At 46.6% G+C, this 19864-nt stretch overlaps 1 protein-coding gene across 1 annotated transcript in view; it reads left to right on the top strand.

Moving 5' to 3' along the window:
* The first annotated feature begins 9584 nt into the window (after positions 1-9584).
* TSPAN7 (tetraspanin 7) overlaps positions 9585-19864 on the top strand; it is a 25612-nt gene continuing 15332 nt past the window's right edge. Inside the window, exons 1-4 of the mRNA XM_024764565.1 lie at positions 9585-9823; positions 13358-13432; positions 16103-16198; positions 17700-17855. Coding sequence (XP_024620333.1) covers positions 9812-9823; positions 13358-13432; positions 16103-16198; positions 17700-17855 — 339 coding nt within the window. The 5' untranslated portion in view covers positions 9585-9811. The remainder of the gene's footprint in view (positions 9824-13357; positions 13433-16102; positions 16199-17699; positions 17856-19864) is intronic.

Here is a 19864-nt window from a genome sequence, read left to right as displayed (position 1 = left end):
GCTGATCCAGTCTTAGGTCATCTGAGGAATGGAAATAAGGGAAGTGGTTTCTCCCCACAGCTCTTCCTTCAGTTAGTCGGCCCCTGTTAGGGAGGCTAAGGCTTGGGGCTCCGGCCACTCATCCGCCTTTGTGTGTGTGAACTGGTCCAGTGGCTTTTAAATATGAGTGAGCTCAACTTGGGGGTTCCACGGAAGAGGCGTGCCATAGAGGAAATCCCCCAAACATTGAGCTTCTCTCACTTTAGCCACTACAGCCGATCCTGATTTCTAAGTACATAAATCTCCTTGTAAGTGGCTTTGCTGGCCCCAGTTCCTAATAGGCGTTCACCTTTATGCCATCTATTTAAATATCTGGGTCATCAGTGAAACCAGAGGTGTGAACTACATCCAGACAGTCTTAACCTCTGGTTTGCTCACTTCTTCGTTTTACACACTCCTGGAGACCAGGAGTCAGAGTAAGACGCTTTCTACCAGTGTAAATCAAAACCTAAGTCCTGTTTCAAACATTTTCAAGGAGAACTCAACAATACTTACAAATGAAAAGCAATGCCAAGAGGCTCAGGAAAAGCTGCCCTTAAAATTTCTCCCTGATATCATATAAAATGTTTCTCATTGAGCCATGGCCGCTGAGCCTGCGCGTCCGGAGCCCGTGCTCCGCAATGGGAGAGGCCACAACAGTGAGAGGCCCGCGTCCTGAAAAAAAAAAAAAAAAAAAAAGAGGGAGGAGACCTAAAGTCCAGAATCTTTTAGAATAACATCCAGGAAATGTGAAACTAACTCAGGGCTGCCCATTCTCTCTCATTTCCTAGTGGGATAGTCAGAGGCCCTGATAACATGTTTGGAAATTTCCTGTGACCCTTTGTTGAATAATGGAATTAAGTATAAGGTGGAACCGCTTAGGCTGCATTTGAAGGGGTTGAGTTTTTTAAGTGGTCTGTCACTTTGATAAAGTGGTCTGTATTATGATTTTAGCAGCTGCGCAGCCCTGATTTTCTGTGATAGGCCTATTTCAGATGTCTCTACAGTGTTCAGACCCAGTTTTTAATTCAGAAAGTACTGTCACCGTATTGATCCATTTCCATCACTTCCTGGGCCTCTAGGACATTAGAGATGATTTGGTCTCCAGCCAGCCAGCTGCACGAGCCACTCCCCAGCTCGACTCCCCCAGGCTGAGCACAAAGCCCAGCCAGCACTGGCCCCTGGTAAAAGCTATTGACCAGTGTGGTCTGCACCCTAGCTAACAGTTGGGCTTGATCTTGGCCCCTCTGAGGACCTCTGGGCAACTCAAAGAAACATGTAAAACTTTAGCTGGGAAGGACTCCTGTAGACATCACTGGGGTCAGTCCAGTCATTTCACAGATGAAGAACTAAGGCAACATGACTGGTTCAAGATGGTGGAGGCATATTTAAGACATCTGGGAGAAGGAAGCGTTGTTTGCTGGACTGACAACATCCCTGCAGCCATTCCCTATGAAATGATCAGCTGCTTCACTACACAAGTGAAGGAAGAGCCTTTGATGAGTCCACAGCCAGAGCTGGAATTCCTGACTTTTCATGTTGCTGTTCAAATCCCTTTTCATATTTCACAAGCATCTCTGATCTGTAAGACAATCTACACTTCAGACCCTGGCTATATGGTCACTGATAAAATCCAAATAGAACCTAGCATTTGTGACATATCACACCAGGCTCATGACCTAGCTCCTGGAACTTGAATTCTATGAATTGGCTATAGGATGAAATGATATTTAAACACAAAATCTCAGCAGGCTTTACTGGGTACATAAAGAAAGAGTGCCATGTCTGCTCATGGGCGCACCTGGGGTCAGGGAACTGTGCTGGTGTTTTGTTTCCCTTTGTTTTCTCTTTAGAGGAGAAAAAAGTATCTTTCTTCCATGTCTTCCACTTCTTCCGTTAGCTGTTACCTTCACAGATGTGTCCACTCTGTTCTGTGTCTCCTCACGGTTCCCGTCTTCCAGCATTGTCCTCCCGCATTGTAGTGCCCACCTGCCTCAAGCTATAGCCCTCATCCTTCCCACTGTTCTCTGCTTCCACTTCCTGAGACACGGTCCTCCCTTGCTGTCACTTCTGGCCTCAGCCCTCGCCTGCAGCTCAGACTTGCTCCCGAACTCCAGTCCCACATCCACAACTGCCTTCTGAACCTGTTACCTCTGTGGCTTTTTCTTGCCTCAAACACAACAGAAAACAGAACCTGGACCAGATGGTCTTTGGGTTTCCTGTTGGTTCTCAAACTCAGTTTTAAGAAGTCAGCATTTAAGAGCATCTCAATACTCTCTCTTCCTCTTCTCAACTTCCCTAAATCTTTTTAATGATACCACTAACCTCCCCACCATGGAATGTGTGTCCTCTTCTGCACATATACGCATGCACCCACGCACATATCGACATAAAAATGACAGAGCAAAGGGGTTGAATTGGCTAACATACTTGCCTAGAAAGAAACAGCGCAAAGCATATGTCTTACTGCTCTTAAGATGACAGTGTCATCTTCATATAAAAAGTAAAGCTTGTTGATATGCCAGTGAACTTATGTTTTTTTAGATGTCTGGGTACAAGTGCAATGCATGACCCCCTTTCTCTTTCCCAGCAACCACTTGTCACCTTGGAAAGCTGGCAGAACAGTGGTCTCGAGTCCAGAAATGAGCTGACTTTCCTATTCCCACTGCTGACAGTTTGTCAGTCACAGGGAGGACCTAATAAACTTCCCGGTGCTTATTTGCCCAATGGCACATCTATAAATATATTTCAGAGGGAATAAGCATGTCAAGTTTGAAATTCAGATTTGTTCTATCAGAATGTCATTGCTGGAGGAAGCACTGGAAATCAGGTTTTTCTACCTCCTGATCTTCCTGAAGGGGGAACTGAAGCCCAGAAAGGTTAGGTGACCTGCCCAAAGTCACACAGCTTATTAATGACAAAACTACAACTGAAACGCTGGTATTCTAGCCCCCAGCCCAGAGCTCTTCCATTCACCTGCCTTTTAAATATGCTGAATCCCTTTCTGCCACTCATCTGGAGTGAGTTCTCAAGCCCACTGAAAAACCCCAATAAATCCTGGTTCTTAGTCTATTTTAAAACATTAAGCATTTACACAAACAATTCATAATAAAATTGTAAGTTGTAACTATGACAGATTCACACTGTTACTTCTTCAAGTTTAAAGAGAAGACCATGAGATTATGGAAGCTGCTGATTTCTCTACCTTCTGGTTGCTTTATCCGTGTCTCTAAAATCAGGTCAGAACACTGCAAAGACTGGCTCTCCCCTGCCGTCACCTCAGCACACACGCTCCTGTAAGATACGAGCTGAAAGCATGGTCTGTCGGCTACTTTTCCTCTTAAAATCTAACTTCCAAGGGCCTCTATTTTTTTTTAAACATCTTTATTGGGGTATAATTGCTTTACAATGGTGTGTTAGTTTCTGCTTTATAACAAAGTGAATCAGCTATACATATACATATGTTCCCGTATGTCTTCCCTCTTGCGTCTCCCTCCCTCCCACTCTCCCCATCCCACCCCTCCAGGCTGTCACAAAGCACCGAGCTAATATTTTAATTATTGATGGTGTGTATAGAGTTTCTGTGTCAGGCATTTTTTCCCCGAGTTATAGAATCATCTGGAATGGGGGAAGAACATTTCTCAATATCTCAGTGTAGTTGCTGAGAGCGAATTAACCTGTAAACCTCTAGGATAATTGAATTGTAGCTTTCACCTAAAATGGCTGTCTAGCTGAGATTCCTGCCTACAGTTTTTTCTGCATGTTCCTTTCAGCTGGTTTTAGATCCTGTGTTTTCTATCCCATATAACTTCTTAGGGAAGAGTGCATCTTCTAGATAGCTTGTGCTTCTATAATTCGATTTTCTGTAATCTTTGTTTGCCCTTAGTTTCATAATACATGGCTCATGAGCCCCACTTTCTACATGAACGTCTGCACGTTATCCTAATGATGCCACAGATTCCTATTTAGTATATTATGTAGTTAAAGAAAAAAAATATATGTGGGCTTTATTCTGTCAGACCCAAACCTGGCACAGCCTTTCATGGGCACAAGAGGAGCGGCTACAGTTTAATCAGAAGGTCTGTGGTCTGAGTGCACTCCCACATTTTCTTGTGGGCTCAAGAAAATGCCTCTGGGGAATGGATAAAGAAGATGTGGTACATATATACAATGGAATATTACTGAGCTATAAAAAGGAATAAAATAATGCCACTTGCAGCAACATGGATGGACCTAGAGATTGTCATACTGAGTGAAGTCAGAGAGAGAAAGACAAATATCATATGATATCACTTACATGTGGAATCTTAAAAAAGGCTACAGAGTCAGTGGTTTATCCTACAATCAGATAAGCTGCTGTTTATTAACACATTTTCAAGTCTTTAGACTAAGAGATTGGTTCAAGATGGAGTAGAAGGACGTGGTCTCACTGCCTCTTGCGAGAGCACCGGAACCACAACCAACTGCTGAACAGTCATCGAAAGGAAGACACTGGAACTCACCAAAAAAGATACCCCACATCCACAGACAAAGGAGAAGCCACAATGAGACGGTAGGAGGGGCGCTATCACAATAAAATCAAATCCCATCACTGCTGGGTGGGTGACTCACAAACTGGAGAACACTTATACCACAGAGGTGCACCCACTGGAGTGAAGGTTCTCAGCCCCATGTCAGGCTTCCCAACCCGGGGGTCTGGCAACGGGAGGAGAAATTCCCAGAGAATCAGACTTTGAAGGCTAGCGGGATTTGATGCAGGACTTCGACAGGACTGGGGGAAACAGAGTCTCCACTCTTGGAGGGCACACACAAAATAGTGTGTGCATCAGGACCCAGGGGAAGCAGCAGTGACCCCATATATTTCGAGCTGTGTTGCAAGCATGCAGAAAATGTCAAGCCACCATGAGATGCTGGGAGTTCAAGAGACCAAGAGACTTAGCCTGGCTGCTGCTGGTGGGCGCCAGGCCTGCCCTCCTGGCTTGTGGTTGAGGCGGGAGCCTGTAAGGTGGCAGGGCCTTCACCAGGCCGCTTGCGTGGTTTACCTACGGGCCCTGATCTGTCCCCTCCTTGGCCACACTGTTGGCTGCTTGCTAATTGGTTCTTCCGAGAAGGAAGCAAAACTTCCATGAGAAAGCCAAAATCGGTGACACACTGCTTGATTTCGGAATTTGAGGTCTCTGAAGATCTGAGACGCAAAATTGCTTTGGCGAGCTCTGAACCCACTCATTCATTGCACCCCAGAGCAGAAGAGAGAGGTGAAGAGAACCTGTCCTTTACTTTGCACTCTGTGGGTACTCATCGAGGCACACGTAGGGGTGAGTGTTGCTGTGTGTGTTAACGGGAACCAAGAAAAAAAAATCCTGCAGACCACAATGACTTTTGTCTTTGGCTTGTCTTTGTATGTTTCTTATCCTTGGTGAGAAGCATTATTATAGCGGGAAAATGTGAATAAGTACTTGTTTATCGTGTTTTGTGGCGCTTCAGCCCTTTGCTTGTAGTTTTTTTCCTCCAACTGCCTGGCAATTTCTTCCAAGACTCACCCCGAGTCCACCACCCGTACCACCACGAAATATGGCTTTCCTCACTTCAGGGTGCACCGCGGCCCAAGCTTTTCCTCCGTCGTCTGTTTATTTCATTCATGCGGCAGACACGGACCGGGCGTTGACTGTACACAAAGCCCGGAGCTCCTGCTTTTGAGGGGCTCACAGTCCTGGACGTGCATGGGAGGGGGATGGGGTACAGCACGATGATGGCATATTTCCAAGTAAGTTCTGTTTAAGGAGGCTGGGAGGAGGGCATCCAGGGTACCCTAAGAGTTTAGGATGCAGACAGGTAGTGATAGGAAGGGTAAGGGTTCTAGGTCAGAGGATCATCACGAGCAAAGGCTGAGAAGCAGTCAAGTACAGGAAGTGCACCGAGGACGACTCCGTTTTCCTGGAAGTACACAGAGTTGACAAAGACCAGTGAGGAAGATGAGGCTAAAGACGTGGGTCTGGGCTGCATTGGAGAAGGACTTTCCTCTCTGGCTGGTTTTTAGATTCCTGGCACACAGGTGCTGGAAGAGGCTGGTCTATCCCAGTCTCTACCTCATTCAGAGCAGGAGTTCCTCAGAGGATATCTGAGTTGGTCAAGGTCAAAACATTGGGTGGCTTTTTCCCCAAGCGATATGGTGCCCACAATGTTGTGTTTGTTTGCACCCACTGGCAATCTTTAAGAGGCACCCTGGGAGGTCTGCAAAAACAGTAATTTACATTATATGAACGTTCCAACAAGTTGATATCATAGGCTTTGTACTTTCCATGAGGAGAGGTTTTATACACAAAGCAATGACTGCGTTTGCAGAAATTATTTTTTGAAAGAAAAGGAATAAAAACGTTAATGTTTGCCTTAAAAGCAGGATTTGTGTTAACTTCGACGTACTGCATATAATCTTTGTTAGGGTCGTAAGCGAACTTCATGAAATCACTGGTGACAGAAATATAATATCGGACTCTTATACTTGGTGAGTAACAGACACTTTCATTAAAGCCATTGTGTTCCCAGGGAGATCAGCTCGGTGCTTTGTGACCACCTAGAGGGGTGGGATAGGGAAGGTGGGAGGGAGGGAGACGCAAGAGGGAAGAGATATGGGAACATACGTATGTGTATAACTGATTCACTTTGTTATAAAGCAGAAACTAACACGCCATTGTAAAGCAATTATACTCCAATAAAGATGTAAAAAAAAAAAAAAGCCATTGTGTTCCAATAATGACTGACACTAGTAGAGTATAGAATGCAGCTACTCAGTGTATGTCTGAAAGGTTACTGAATCTTTGGGGGCAATCATATGAAATCGCAAGTGTCTGGATGAGACATATTCGGCCTAAACAATGAGTAGTTTAACTAAATTTTTTGGTTTTGTTCAGTACACTTACATTGTAATATTTACACCTTTAGGCAGTTAATGCCAGAGAGGGAAGTAGGGGAGAAAGATTCTCTTTGGTTTCATGTTAAGTTACCTCTCAGTATTTACCTGATGGAGAAGTTTTGTTAGTATTTGGCATGTGAAAGACCCTGTTTTATAAAATAGAGGTCTAAGACCCAGAGGAATGAAATGTATTTGTCAATGAATATTAAGCCTTTACTCTGTGCCCGGCACTGTGCTAAAGCGTTGAGTAATAAAAGATAGCTCAAGCGCTGTCCTTTCTACCTAATGTTCACTGCATTCTTACCCCTAATGAGTAGAGAGTTGAATCTTAAATTTCGATTTTAGTGGAGGAAAAGCATTTTGTTTCCATTTGGAGGAGTATGGCCGAGGTGTTCAAGGAAGGTACTTTCTTTAGCAACCACCAGGTGTCAGTACAGGACTTGGAACTCTTGGCAACAAACGCATTCTTGGTTTTCCTAACTCACTAAGGCCGTGCCCATTTTGACTTTTCAAAGGCGGTAGACCTCCACTGGGCCACTTTCTCCCAAATATTAGTGTCAAACACTTTCTCTTCAAGACTGCATCACATTCCTTCACCTTTGCCTTATAAAAGTAGCACAAGTTCCTCGACCTTTTTCTACATTAAAGCTTTTAATTCTGTCTTTCATGGTGATGGTTCTACAAAGTAGGGAGGCTATCGGGATGGGGGTAGGGGAGTTTCACGAAACTCTTGTTGCTTCCACTGATCCCATCCCCCAAACCGGTGGAGCCCACTCTCGGCTGATATGGGGAAGGGTGGAGGGTCTGTTCTTTTTCCTGCACAGAGAAACAATCTGATGGTGGAGCCTGATGGCTCCAAACTGCAGAAGGAATTGTACAGAGAGAAGCTCCTAGGCATCCCCACTGACCCAGCCATTTGCTTCCTCTTGCAGTGGTATGTGTTCACGTACGGACATTAAGGAACAGTGTGTTTGCTGACTGACAGGGGAAACCTTGGAGAGGCGGGTATTGATTTGTGTCATACAGGTTTTCACCAGTTTCTCATCCTGCCTCCTCACTTTTTTTTTGTTTACATATATATAAATAATAATTTTCTTACATTCTCTTCCATTATTGGTTATTACAAGATAATTGAATATAGTTCCCTGTGTTATACAGTAGGTCCTTGTTGTTTATTTTATATATAGTGGTATGTATCTGTTAATCCCAAACTCCTAATTTATCCCCCATTTTCCCCTTTGGTATCATAAGTTTGCTTTCTATATCTGTCAGTCTGTGTCTGTTTTGTAAATAAGTTCATTTGTATCATCTCTAGACTCCACATGTAAGCGATATCATATGACATTTGTCTTCCTCTGTCTGACTTACTTCACTTAGTATGATAATCTCCAGGTCCATCCACGTTGCTGCAAATGGCATTATTTCATTCTTTTTATGGCTGAGTAATATTCCATTGTGTACATATAACCACATCTTTATCCTTTCTTCTGTCAGTCTTTTTTATTTGCCTCCTCACTTGAATGGGCAGGCTGCACAGGGAGCTGAGGCATTTGGTGTGGGGCATCGGGGGGTAGGGTGGGAGAAACTGGGGAAGGGCTTCCTTGGACATCCAAGCGTTTTTCGAGCGTCATAAGATGTCAGAAGTGGTGGCAGCTGGAGGGATGTCAGTTCGAATGAGCTGCTCAGCTGTTGGTAAACTGAGGGAGAGACGGGCTGGGGAGCTAGAGACACAAAGTCGGCCACTGGCTTCAGCAGCTAAGGCTCCTGGGGTGTGTGGCCTGCAGGGGATGGAGAGTCAGGCATGGCACGCAGCCCCAAGTCTATGCCCTGAAGTAAGGGCCCGAGTGATGCAAGGCTCTATGGTGCAGACACACTGTGGGGATTTCCTTCGGGCCAATCAGCGCGACTTGACAAATTGTAGTACAGCTAATTCCAGGCACTATTCAGATTCTGTTGTTTTATAGTGAATAAAATATTGTAAGTAAGGCAGCACATCAATAGGGATTCAAATATAGTTTCAGTATTTTGCTTTTGTAGAGATTTTCGTCGTGACAGTTAAAGAAGATCACCTTGTTCTTGAGAACATCACGTAGGATGTCTTTAAAATATTCCACATACACACATGCCATTGAAGAGGGCGGCTGACATTCTTACTGGAGTCACGCCCAGCTCTGCGTTGAGCAGCAGCTCCCAGACCAGATCTGGGAAGGCTCTCAGACCTGTATTAGGATTGATTGATTGATTGGATTAATTGATTAATTAATTTATGGCTGCGTTGGGTCTTTGTTGCCGCGCGCAGGCTTTCTCTAGTTGCCGCGAATATCTTCCCGGACCGGGGCACGAACCCGTGTCCCCTGCATCGGCAGGCAGACTCTCAACCACTGTGCCACCAGGGAAGCCCCCTAGGGTGTACTTTTTCAGCAGCTTTTTTCTTTTAAAGTTATTTAGTGTTGGCTTGACTTACAGTTGATATGGTACCTGCATATGGGATTGTGTAAGGGACAGATCTAGTTGTCCAAAATCAAAGTGTCTTTACTGTGTGGTGGCTTTAGATCATGGGCTCTGGCCTCTCCCACTGCTTCAGGAAATCCTACAGCAAGTGCCTGCTTGCTCCCGGAAACTGGAGTCTTCAGATTCCAGCCACATTGCTCTGTGTTAATTCTCACCTCTCAGCAGCAGTCTCACACTTCTCCTGCTTTTTTTCAGATCACTGGGGTGATCCTGCTGGCCGTTGGAGTCTGGGGCAAACTCACTCTGGGCACCTATATTTCCCTTATTGCCGAGAACTCCACAAATGCTCCCTATGTGCTCATCGGAACTGGCACCACTATTGTCGTGTTTGGCCTGTTTGGATGCTTTGCCACATGCCGTGGTAGCCCATGGATGCTGAAACTGGTGAGTAGGTCACAATATAATACTTCTTTCTGATTCTGTTTTGCAAAAAATATAAATCACGTGAAAGCAAAGTGGCCCTTCTTGAAGCCACAGACGAGTCCTTAATAGCCATTGACTAATTTTAGTGCAGGCTTTTACCTAACCCACCCTTTAATCCCCTAGAGGGAGAAACAACCCCAGATACAGCCTGACACACAAAAAAATCCCGTCCTGGTCCCTCAAGGTAGATGATGACAAAGCAGTGGCCAGCGGTTCTAATAAGCCATTTATAGCCTCGTGGCAAGATGCCCTGTTCCAGTTTTGAATTCTGTCTGAGAAATCTCTTCAAGCATGTGATGTGCAGCCTTGGTGGGTGAGGCAGCACCCCGAACATGAGCAGCCTTTCATTTCCAAGTTCCCAGTGGAGAAATACTTTTCTGCCTCCTTGAGCTGGGCTGTGCTGGGATGCGCGGGCACGCTCTCCTCTACGCCTGCACAGCCTGGCTCCGTGCAGTGGGGGTTGAGCTAAGCCAGAGCTTCCCCACTCAACAGACACAGCAGTGATGTTTCCCAAAGGGTAAGGATAGGCTGTTGAAAGGCTGCTGCTGCAAGTCTTAACTTTCTGGTAGACCAGTTGCCTAATTCTCTAGTCTCTTGCCCGTGCTTTTCATTAATAAGAGTTTATGTGGAAGGCTTTCCCAGATAAAAGGCAGCAAGAGCCTCTCCTCAAAAGAAAATTTTGTTTGAAAGGATTTCTTTCTCTGAAAGGGGAGAGTAGAGATTCCCTCGGTGCTGGGTGGCCCGTCCTTTCTTGTTTAGCCCTAGATTGCAGTAACCCACGACACCGTCTAGTGACAGATACGGGTGTGAGGGTGATTCACTCCAAAGGAAGCACCTTCCAAATGGGCACTGGTCAGTCTCTTTGTTGGCAACCTGATGGAGGTCGTGCTTGATTTGGCCATTTTCTGTCCTGAAGACCGTGTGGGAAGCTGATAGCCTGGCCACAGCTAATCCTTCCAGGTTGGTGGAAAAGCCGTAGTGAGACCATATGGAGGCACTTCTGCTGCTGTCACCTCCGTTAGCGCTGTGAGTCTACCTTCTAGTACCTCTTACAGGCGCTAGTGTTTCCTTTTGGTCTAGTGCTGTAGTTTTCAACTTTGATCTGTGCCTGAGTCACCTGGGCTTTTTAAAAACACCTCTGCCAGAGGCCAACCGCCAGCCAGTGGAACCAGACGCTGTGACGGTCAGGATCTGGCTCCACATTTTCTGAAAGCTCTCCAGGGGTGCTATTGCACAGCCGGTGCTGAGACCCTCTTCTTCAGTACAGTGAGTAGCAAGGGAAGAATTAACTCCAGAGGCATGGAAAACAAACTGCTAAAAAGCCATCTGTCCAAACAAGAAGGGAGGAGACCTGGAGACCTGACTGACCCTGATGCTAAGTGGCTTAAGTCTTGAGGGGCAAGGATGTAACCTCTTTGGGCCTTTGTCCCCATTTATAAAAGAACAGTATTGGATTAACCCACCAAGGTTTCTTCCGGCCCAAAGACTATGACCGAAGCAGGCAGGAGTGGGCGCGCAACAATGGAGCAGCCATCTCTGGCTTCTTCTGAAGGTCTCGTTCCATGCTGCCATTTTCTCCTGACGAGCAAGTGACCCTTTTGGCGAGTAGAGAAGTTTGGGGGGCTTGGTGTTGGTTTTGGTCTTCTAAAAGCTATCATTTAGTTCCTTTCACCCGCTCGATGTTGTCCTGTGTGCACGCTCCATTTTATTTATTCCTCACAACCGCCATAAAATTCAGGTTGTGTTTTCATGTTACGCGATAAAGACTTGGAGGTGAAATACCTTGTCCAAGTTCACACAACTGATGTGCAGAGACCTGGGACGGGAAACCAGATAGGTGTCTTTCGAAAGCCAGGACTATTTCTACTCCAGTATTTTCATTTGGAGAAAACTCGAGCCCTGCCACCTGGATTTAATACAGGCTCTCCCCAGCAGGCCTTCTGACGGAGGAGCAGCTCTCCTCTGGAAGCTTCCAGAAGCAGAGAACCTCCTAGGGACGTGAAACTGCTGATCTAGCTGAACAGAGCAGAAGTCACTTGATTAGCTGTCCCTCTAAAGTTTTGCAGTCCTCATTTAACCTCATTAATTGCAAAACAATTGAAAATAACTCTTTTCACTTTATGGAGGCCCAGAACCGCGGCCCCTCTCCTAAGAGCTACACCGCAGAGTCCAAAGTTGTTTCTCCCACCTGCGTCCTGATGATTACTTTCTCACAGGACTTTCTGGTGGAGTCTAGGCCTGCGGTGAGAGTCTCCCTAGAGTAAATTGTGCTTCTAATTGCATTTTGTACCAAGCCGAGAGAGAGAAGTCGTGTACATGGAGCCTTCTATTCATAACTGTGTGTTTGATACTTTAGTGTCTGTGCTTTCAGCGTGCGGAGACTTTTATTAATATTTTGAACGAAACCAGCATTTTAAGGCAGTATTTCCTCCTTTGAATATATGTGCCCCTGGCTGAGAAAAATAATTTATGATCCCATGCACACATATATACTTTACAAGACATACGTACACTTTACAAGTAAGCAGTATGGCCACGTGCAGTGCAGTCAAATTCTAGGGCGTCACCAAAGGCCATTCGCAACATTCAGGAGCGTTGTATTTCATTTTGAGATGAGAAGAAGCAGATTCTAAGACATATGCCTCGTAGGAGAGGAATCAATTCTCTTTCCTTTTATCTGCTTTTCAGTCACACACACCCACACACTTGCAAAGTACAGGGTATCACGTGGGCCTGTGCACATCTGGGCCGCTCTGTCAGAATGGGAGGGATACAACTCCAAAGGAAGGGGGTTTGAAGCCACTTCATAGGAGATGTGCTTAAGGAAACAGGAGGGCTTGCCCGAACTGAGAGAAGCAGCCGGTCCCTCCATGGCTGTATTCACACAGACGAAGGGCCGTGGCGTGGAAGAGAGGTCACACTGGTTCTGGCGTCTCCTGAAAGCAGATCCAACACCAGTAAGTGGAATTTACAAGTAGGCAGACTGTGGCCAAGCGGAAGGAGCCTTTCTGGCAATCGGAACAGTTTAAAATGTGAATGAGCTGCGAGGGTTGGGCGGGAGGGAGTGGTCCCAGCTTGCAGACGCCAGGTGACCCTGGTGAGGAAAGTGGTCTAAAGGACTCACAGAAAGGGTGGAACTGTGTCCTGTGCCCTCCAGAGTACTTTCTACCTCGAACAGCCTAACATTAAGAATAGTGGATACTTAGTTGTAAAAAGCCCTTCCAGATTTCTCTTGGTTGAGCTGACAGGCACGATGCCGGTCCCTGGACGCGCTGTCCTCAGCCCGTGTGCCCCCAAATGCTTATGCACATCAAACAGACACACGCTTATATGGAGGCTCGCGAGGGAACATCTGGAGAAGAGGATTGTCCCACTTTTCCTTCTAGGGAATATGACAACTTGTCTAATTCCCCCTGACAAGAAAGGACCTAGCCCAAAGAAGCACTGTTCTCCCCCCGCCATATCTGACTGTGTCCTTGTCCACTTGCTTTGCAGTATGCCATGTTTCTGTCTCTGGTGTTCCTGGCTGAACTCGTGGCTGGCATTTCTGGGTTTGTGTTTCGTCACGAGGTGAGTATACACCAAGTGGAGAACTCAGTTCAAGGGTCTTTGGGAGGAGGATTTTTGAAACGTCTTGGAATGTGTAAAGGATGCAGAGAAGCTAGCTGGCATCTCCAGTGGTATCTGCTAGTTTCCAAATGCCATGTACTATGAACTGAAACGCCCAGAAAATTCTACAGGTGGGGATTTCGCCAAACTCGAAACCTTAGTTGTTGACCCTCACTCTATTTCTTTATATAGCTGTCGCATGAAAGGATTCTCCGCCTTGTTGGATTTTTTAAAAATTACTTTATTTTTGGCTGTGTTGGGTCTTCGTTGCTACGCACGGGCTTTCGCTAGTTGCGGCGAGCGGGGGCTACTCTTTCGTTGCGGTGCGCGGGCTTCTCATTGCGGTGGCTCCTCTTGTTGCGGAGCACGGGCTCTAGGCGCACGGGCTTCAGTAGTTGCGGCACGTGGGCTCAGTAGTTGTGGCTCGCGGGCTCTAGAGCGCAGGCTCAGTAGCTGTGGCGCACGGGCTTAGTTGCTCCGCGGCATGTGGGATCTTCCCGGACCAGGGCTTGAACCCGTGTCCCCTGCATTGGCAGGCGGATTCTTAACCACTGTGCCGCCAGGGAAGTCCTTCCTCCTCCTTTTAGAAAAGTGACCTTCCATACAGATTAAATACTTTAAAAGTAGCCACTTCAGCAAGGCACAAATGTATATCCGTATATCAAGAGTTCTCAGAGGCCAGAGGCAAGCCAAACAAGTCGTTGGCCAAAGGCGAAGTGCTACATTTCCCCTAAGCAGCCTGTGCTCTACTGTCTCCTCCCTAGAGCCCCTGCGGGGCGCCCCCTGCCGCCCCGGGGTAAAATCCACACCCCAGTGGCGAGGAGCCCTGTGGCTTCGCTTGGTGGTGTGGGAAAAGGAGAGAAGACAGTCACGATTAAAATCCCCTACAAAGCTGCACTTTTTTATTTACATGTAAAATCTGAGATTTCTACAGCTGGGGAGAATGATACTGAATCCGGTTTTGCGATCAGAACTGCTAGTTTCAAGGACACTCCTAGCTGTCCTTTGTCACATGTGGCCATCCTTCCATGTCCTGTCACTGAGGCTGCTCTATTTGGACAACGTATAGATGCTAATGCAGGGACGAGCTGCTCTCACGCTGGCTGTAGCTGCCGTGGTATCACTTTTCAGTACTGGTTCTAACTCCCCACTCCCCAAATTCATTATTGTTCCCTGTAAATAACAGTAAAGATAGAAGCAGCTACACATGTGTTCGAATGGAAAGAAATAGCAAGACGGAGGTAGGAAAGTCAGTGAGGTCGAGTGTGATAACTGTGGGTCTTGAAGTCTGGCATCACCTGTTCCCAGGCCCTGCCTTTGTGCTTGGCCAAGTCAAGTTCCCAAGTTCCCAGTGAGCCTGCCTTAGGCGCTTTCTCCCCCCTTCCCCTTTATCAGATGTGGCCCCTCAGATGCCAAGACGGACTTCTAGAACCATTTCATGTGGGCACTGCATCCAGAGCTAGATCCCCCATTCTTATTCTCAGCTGAGGTAAAACGTGATACCTAGGACCTGAACATCCTCACCTGCCTAACCGCTTTTCACTGAAAAACCATTTCGGGAAGTGGTGGCTGGGGGTTGCAGTGCCACTCTTCGGCCACCAGTAGTGGTCTTGAGTTTGGCTAAAGAGTCAAACACACATGATGAGAATAGGTCACAACCTAGCAGCATTGACTGGGAAGGATACAGTAAAGGAAACATAGCTTGCAGGCAGGGCAGCAGTGGGCTTGTTTCTTCAGTGGGAGTCCTCAAAGTGGTCCAGGCTCTAGTCTGTGTAGACCTGCCCACACCTAAGAGACGATGTAAATAGTGTCTCTTTATCTCTCGTAACTGTCCAATGGGCATAGCGTCCAGTATCTCAGCAAGGAATGCGCCTAGTTAGAAGAGTCACCATATTTAGCCCTAAGCTTCCCACCAGGTAAGTATTGTCATTTGCTGAAGTCCAAGGCCAGAGTCATTTCACCAGTCGGGGCACTTTTTACCATAAGCGGGGTTGCCTGGTAACACACCTGATGCTCCGCCTTCAGTAGGTTTCCAGGAAAACAGAACTTGAAAGATAACCCAAGGTCAAATGTGTTCACAGAGAAGGAGAAAGGGTTTTGCTAACCATTTATTAACAAGTAAAGTCCATGTCCTTTAGCCTCTCTCATCTCAACGAAGACAGGTAAGTGAAAGCTGGTTTTGCCCCACTCCTGTGTGGTAGACTAGGGATCTGATTCTGGTCAAAACATCGGTCTTCCTGCCCGCCCCACACACAATGGCCTGTCCTTTGTCATTCTTCTGAGTAAGGGCAGAAAAAGTTATAGAAAGAAAGGCAGTAACCAATTCCAAGAAAATAACTAGAAAACCATCACAGCCCTTTCCGAATCTGACTAGCCACCTGAGTGGCTCATTGAACTAGGCAGGGTTCCTCCGGATTGGGGGTAAGGGAACATTTTTTTTTAAACTCGTGAGCTAACAACCCCGTTGGCCGATCTTCTGAGCTCTTTTGTCTCAGAAAACAGGGCATCCCCTCCCTGGCCTACATTTATTCAGACTTTCAGAAGAGGCTATTTTGGGGTGGAAGTTGGTAAGAATCTGTGTCCATCTGGGCTGCAGTGGACCAGAACCACATCGCCCCTTGTCTTCCCTAGATCAAGGACACCTTCCTGAGGACTTACACTGATGCCATGCAGAATTACAATGGCAACGACGAGAGGAGCCGGGCGGTGGATCACGTGCAGCGCAGCGTAAGTTCCAGGAAGGAGATGGGGCTGGCAATGGCCTGCGAGGTCGGGCCTTGGACTTGTGGGCTGCCGGTGACGCTGGACTGGCAGTGTTTGCTCTTGAGCCCCACTCTCCGCCTCTTGGCCCAGTTCCCTTTCCAACAGTGGACATCCAGTACTTTTTCAGGGTCCGGGGATCCAGGTAATTAGTGCCAAGAAGGACCACTCCCTCCGGTTTGCTTTTCATCCGTAAGGATGTGAGCATCCCAAGGAGAGCTAGTTTGCCCTTAAAATCTGAAGCCTTGGAACAGTGAGTGTAGGACAGCCTGACTTCGAGTTGGCTCCCTAAGACCAGCCTTCTGGAAAGGGTGTCTTGAGGCTGGGCAGTGAGCTGTGTTCACCGGCTTGGGCGGTGCAGTGGGGTTGGAGAGCCGATCTCAGAGCAACTGAGGATCCTGCAGGCGTGTGAATGGCCTAGGCTGCCTGGTGCTTCTCAGAGGATATGAGGAAAGTAGTTGTTTCCTGCCTGGAGGTGCTCAAGCCTGACTGCCCATCAGGATCATCTGGAGAGGTTATTTTGTTTTTTTGTTTTCGCGGTACGTGGGCCTCTCACTGTTGTGGCCTCTCCCGTTGCGGAGCACAGGCTCCGGACGCGCAGGCTCAGCGGCCATGGCTCATTTGGTTGGGGGGTGTCTTTTATTGTTGTGTTGTTTTGTTTTTACTTCAGAAGCAGTATTTTTATGTTTTTGGTTATTTATTTTGGTAGAATCTCAGTTACCCAGAAAAACTGCAGGAATAGTACAAGGAGCTCTACCCCTTTTACCCGGATTCACCAATTAATGATATATTTTGCCCCATCCGCTCCAATATCCTCTATGTCAGCAGTTGGCACATCTTTGCTGTAAAGGGTCAAGTAGTAACTATTTGAGGCTTTGACTGTCACAGCTACTCAACTCTGTAGCACAAAATCGGCCCTAGACAACGCGTAACACAGAGGCACAGCTGTGTCCCAGTAAAACTTGATTTACAAAACCAGGTAGCTGGTGGGCTGTAGCTTACCAACACCCACTCTCTCTCTTCCTCCATGGGCATCTTTTTTCCCCCCTAAACCATTTATGTACGTATTAGTACAGATCTTGGGGAGAGCTTTCTAAAACCATTTTGGCCTGAGCTCCCCATCGACAGTCCTGATTCAGTAGATCTCTACGTCTGTCTCTTTAGCAGCACCTAATCACGCAGGTGATTTTGATGCTTAGCCAGGCCAGAGAGCAGCTGCTTGGCTTTGGGAGGTGGAAACCAACGCAATATGGCATCTAGGACTCACTTCGTCCGCTGAGTTCACGTGGGTATGCCAGTGAGTAGAATTGTTAGTGGAGCTTCAGCTCATCTTGACTCACCAAAGCCGTGCCTGTCGACTTAGGGCCTGGGCCCATGTTTTTCTTTTAAAAGCTGCAAGGCGCTGGGTGCAGAGACCACAGTGCCTTTGATCTGCCACACTTAATTCTTTTCCTTTTCCCGTTAACAGCTGAGCTGCTGTGGGGTGCAGAACTACACCAACTGGAGCACCAGCCCCTACTTTCTGGAGCACGGCATCCCCCCAAGTTGCTGCATGAACGACACCGATTGTAATCCCCAGGATCTGCACAACCTGACCGTGGCCGCCACTAAAGTGAACCAGAAGGTACTCGCTCCCTCTTGGTCCTGATGGGACTCAGTGGTGAATGTCTGGGGAGGGCTTTTTTGTCTCTGTGAAATTATGACAAATAGGTTAGAAATGATAGTCTTGGAGAGAGTCAGGAATCTTCCTTTGTGGTTCTTTCTGGCCAGGGAGAGGCACTGGGCTGCCCACTTCTGAAGGAGAAAGCCGTGCCTCAGCGAGACTCTACGAGGCATAGTTAGGAAGGGTTAGCAAGTGGTTCCTGTTAACCCTGATGCTGATGTCAGGGAATGTGGCCTTTCTTCTTTCTGGGTGTCTGTCTTCTGCTTAATGTACCTTCGAAACATGAAATTATTCCCAGCTGGGTGCCAGTCCTCAGCGGAAAGAGGGAGTCGAGTTGACAGACAGCATCTGCTTCTGCGAGGAGGGTGGCCTTGATTTTAGGGACTTCACTGCATTGGGAAAAGAAATCAACAACTTCAACTCACTCTCAACATCCTGACTCCCAAAGCAATTAGAGAAAAAAAAAAAACTGGCCAAGAGAAGTTTGAAAGTTAGTACGTAGTAGAAATGAGGGAAATGAAACTTAGGTAGAGAAAAGGAAAATCAATTCTGTATTCCACTCTGCAGAGAATCTGATGAAGACGTGATACAGCTGTGTGTGAGGGCTATCTATTCTCAAACATTTAGGGAAATGCCAGATAGAAACTATGTCTTGCTGAAACAAAAGGGAGGAAAAAAACCCTACTGTTGAGTTTACCTGTGGTTATGCCGCCATCAGGTAAATTTTCTTTTCTTACTAAGGTAAAGTTCTAGTTTTCTTTTCTTTTTTTTTTGGCCACGCTGCACGGCATGTGGGATCTTAGTTCCCTGACCAGGGATCGAACCCGTGCTCCCTGCAGTGGAAGCATGGAGTCTTAACTATTGGACTTCCCTGGAGTCTTAACCAGGGAAATCCCAAAGTTCTAGTTTTCTAAGGTCTTCAAAATTCTATGGGATCTGGGCCAACTACTGAATAATTCACAGAAGATAGCCATCCTTTCAAGATAAGAATGTTAAGAGATGGTTTCTATATTTTACCCATGTAATGTTGGTATCTGTAGCAGAACTGCTGCAAGGCGTTGTTGCCATATTCTGGAAGCTCCTTTTGTCATTCTGGGTTTATTACTTGGCTGTTGGTGTGGTGAGATATGATGTTCAGTACAGACAGCTTCTTGTGTGAGCTAAGAGAACATCTGTTCCAACTGGAATTTTTTATGAACCCAAAGTTTGAGGCCTCCTTCGCCTCTCATCAGCAAGGTGACTCCTGGTTTCTTCATGGACACCTCCACTGAGCATCCGTATATGTCATTATGCTGCCATCGTATGAAGTGCTGAGCAGACCTGGCACTCAGTGGATGCTCCGATGTACAGAAGGCAAGACGTGCTTTATGGAGTGAGATATTGGCACAGCAGAGCCTCAGGAGGTCCTTTGTAGAGGCAGCAATCATCAACCTTGATAAAAGCCTTCTTTCTGAAAAAAAATTTCACCCAAACTACTTCTTTTGTGAAAGTTGAGGGCTTCGAAGTCAGGACCACAGGGTCTGGAGTCAGACTGCAGTTTAAATTCTGGCTCAGCCACTTGCTGGTTGTGTGATCTTGATCAAGTTACTTAACTTTTCTCAGCCTTGTTTTTCTCATCTGTAAAATGGAGAGAATAACAGTTCTTGCCCCTTAGGATTGATAGGAGAATTGAATGAGATAAAGCATCTAAAGCACAGTGCATGGCCGAGAGTAAAGGACAAGATGAATGTTAACTGTGAGGTTAAATGGTAGCTGTGGTGTAAATGTCACGACAGTAACGGCGATGTCTGTCTTCCACCCTACCATCCTGTGCCTTTTATTAGAAATGATGCAGCAGGTCCTTGTAGGGAGGGTCTTTTGTTTGTATTCAAAAGCAGGCTTAGAGGTAGATCCTATAGTGCATCTCTAGAATCCTTACAGTGATTTCCAGAAAGATAGCGGAGCATTTTTTCACTTCACTGAAAACATAC

Source organism: Neophocaena asiaeorientalis, unplaced genomic scaffold (genome assembly GCF_003031525.2).
Source record: "Neophocaena asiaeorientalis asiaeorientalis breed wild unplaced genomic scaffold, Neophocaena_asiaeorientalis_V1.1 scaffold1615, whole genome shotgun sequence".
Lineage (NCBI taxonomy): Eukaryota > Metazoa > Chordata > Mammalia > Artiodactyla > Phocoenidae > Neophocaena > Neophocaena asiaeorientalis.
Note: the sequence above shows the minus strand (reverse complement) of the source record. Positions and strands in the feature narration are given on the sequence as shown.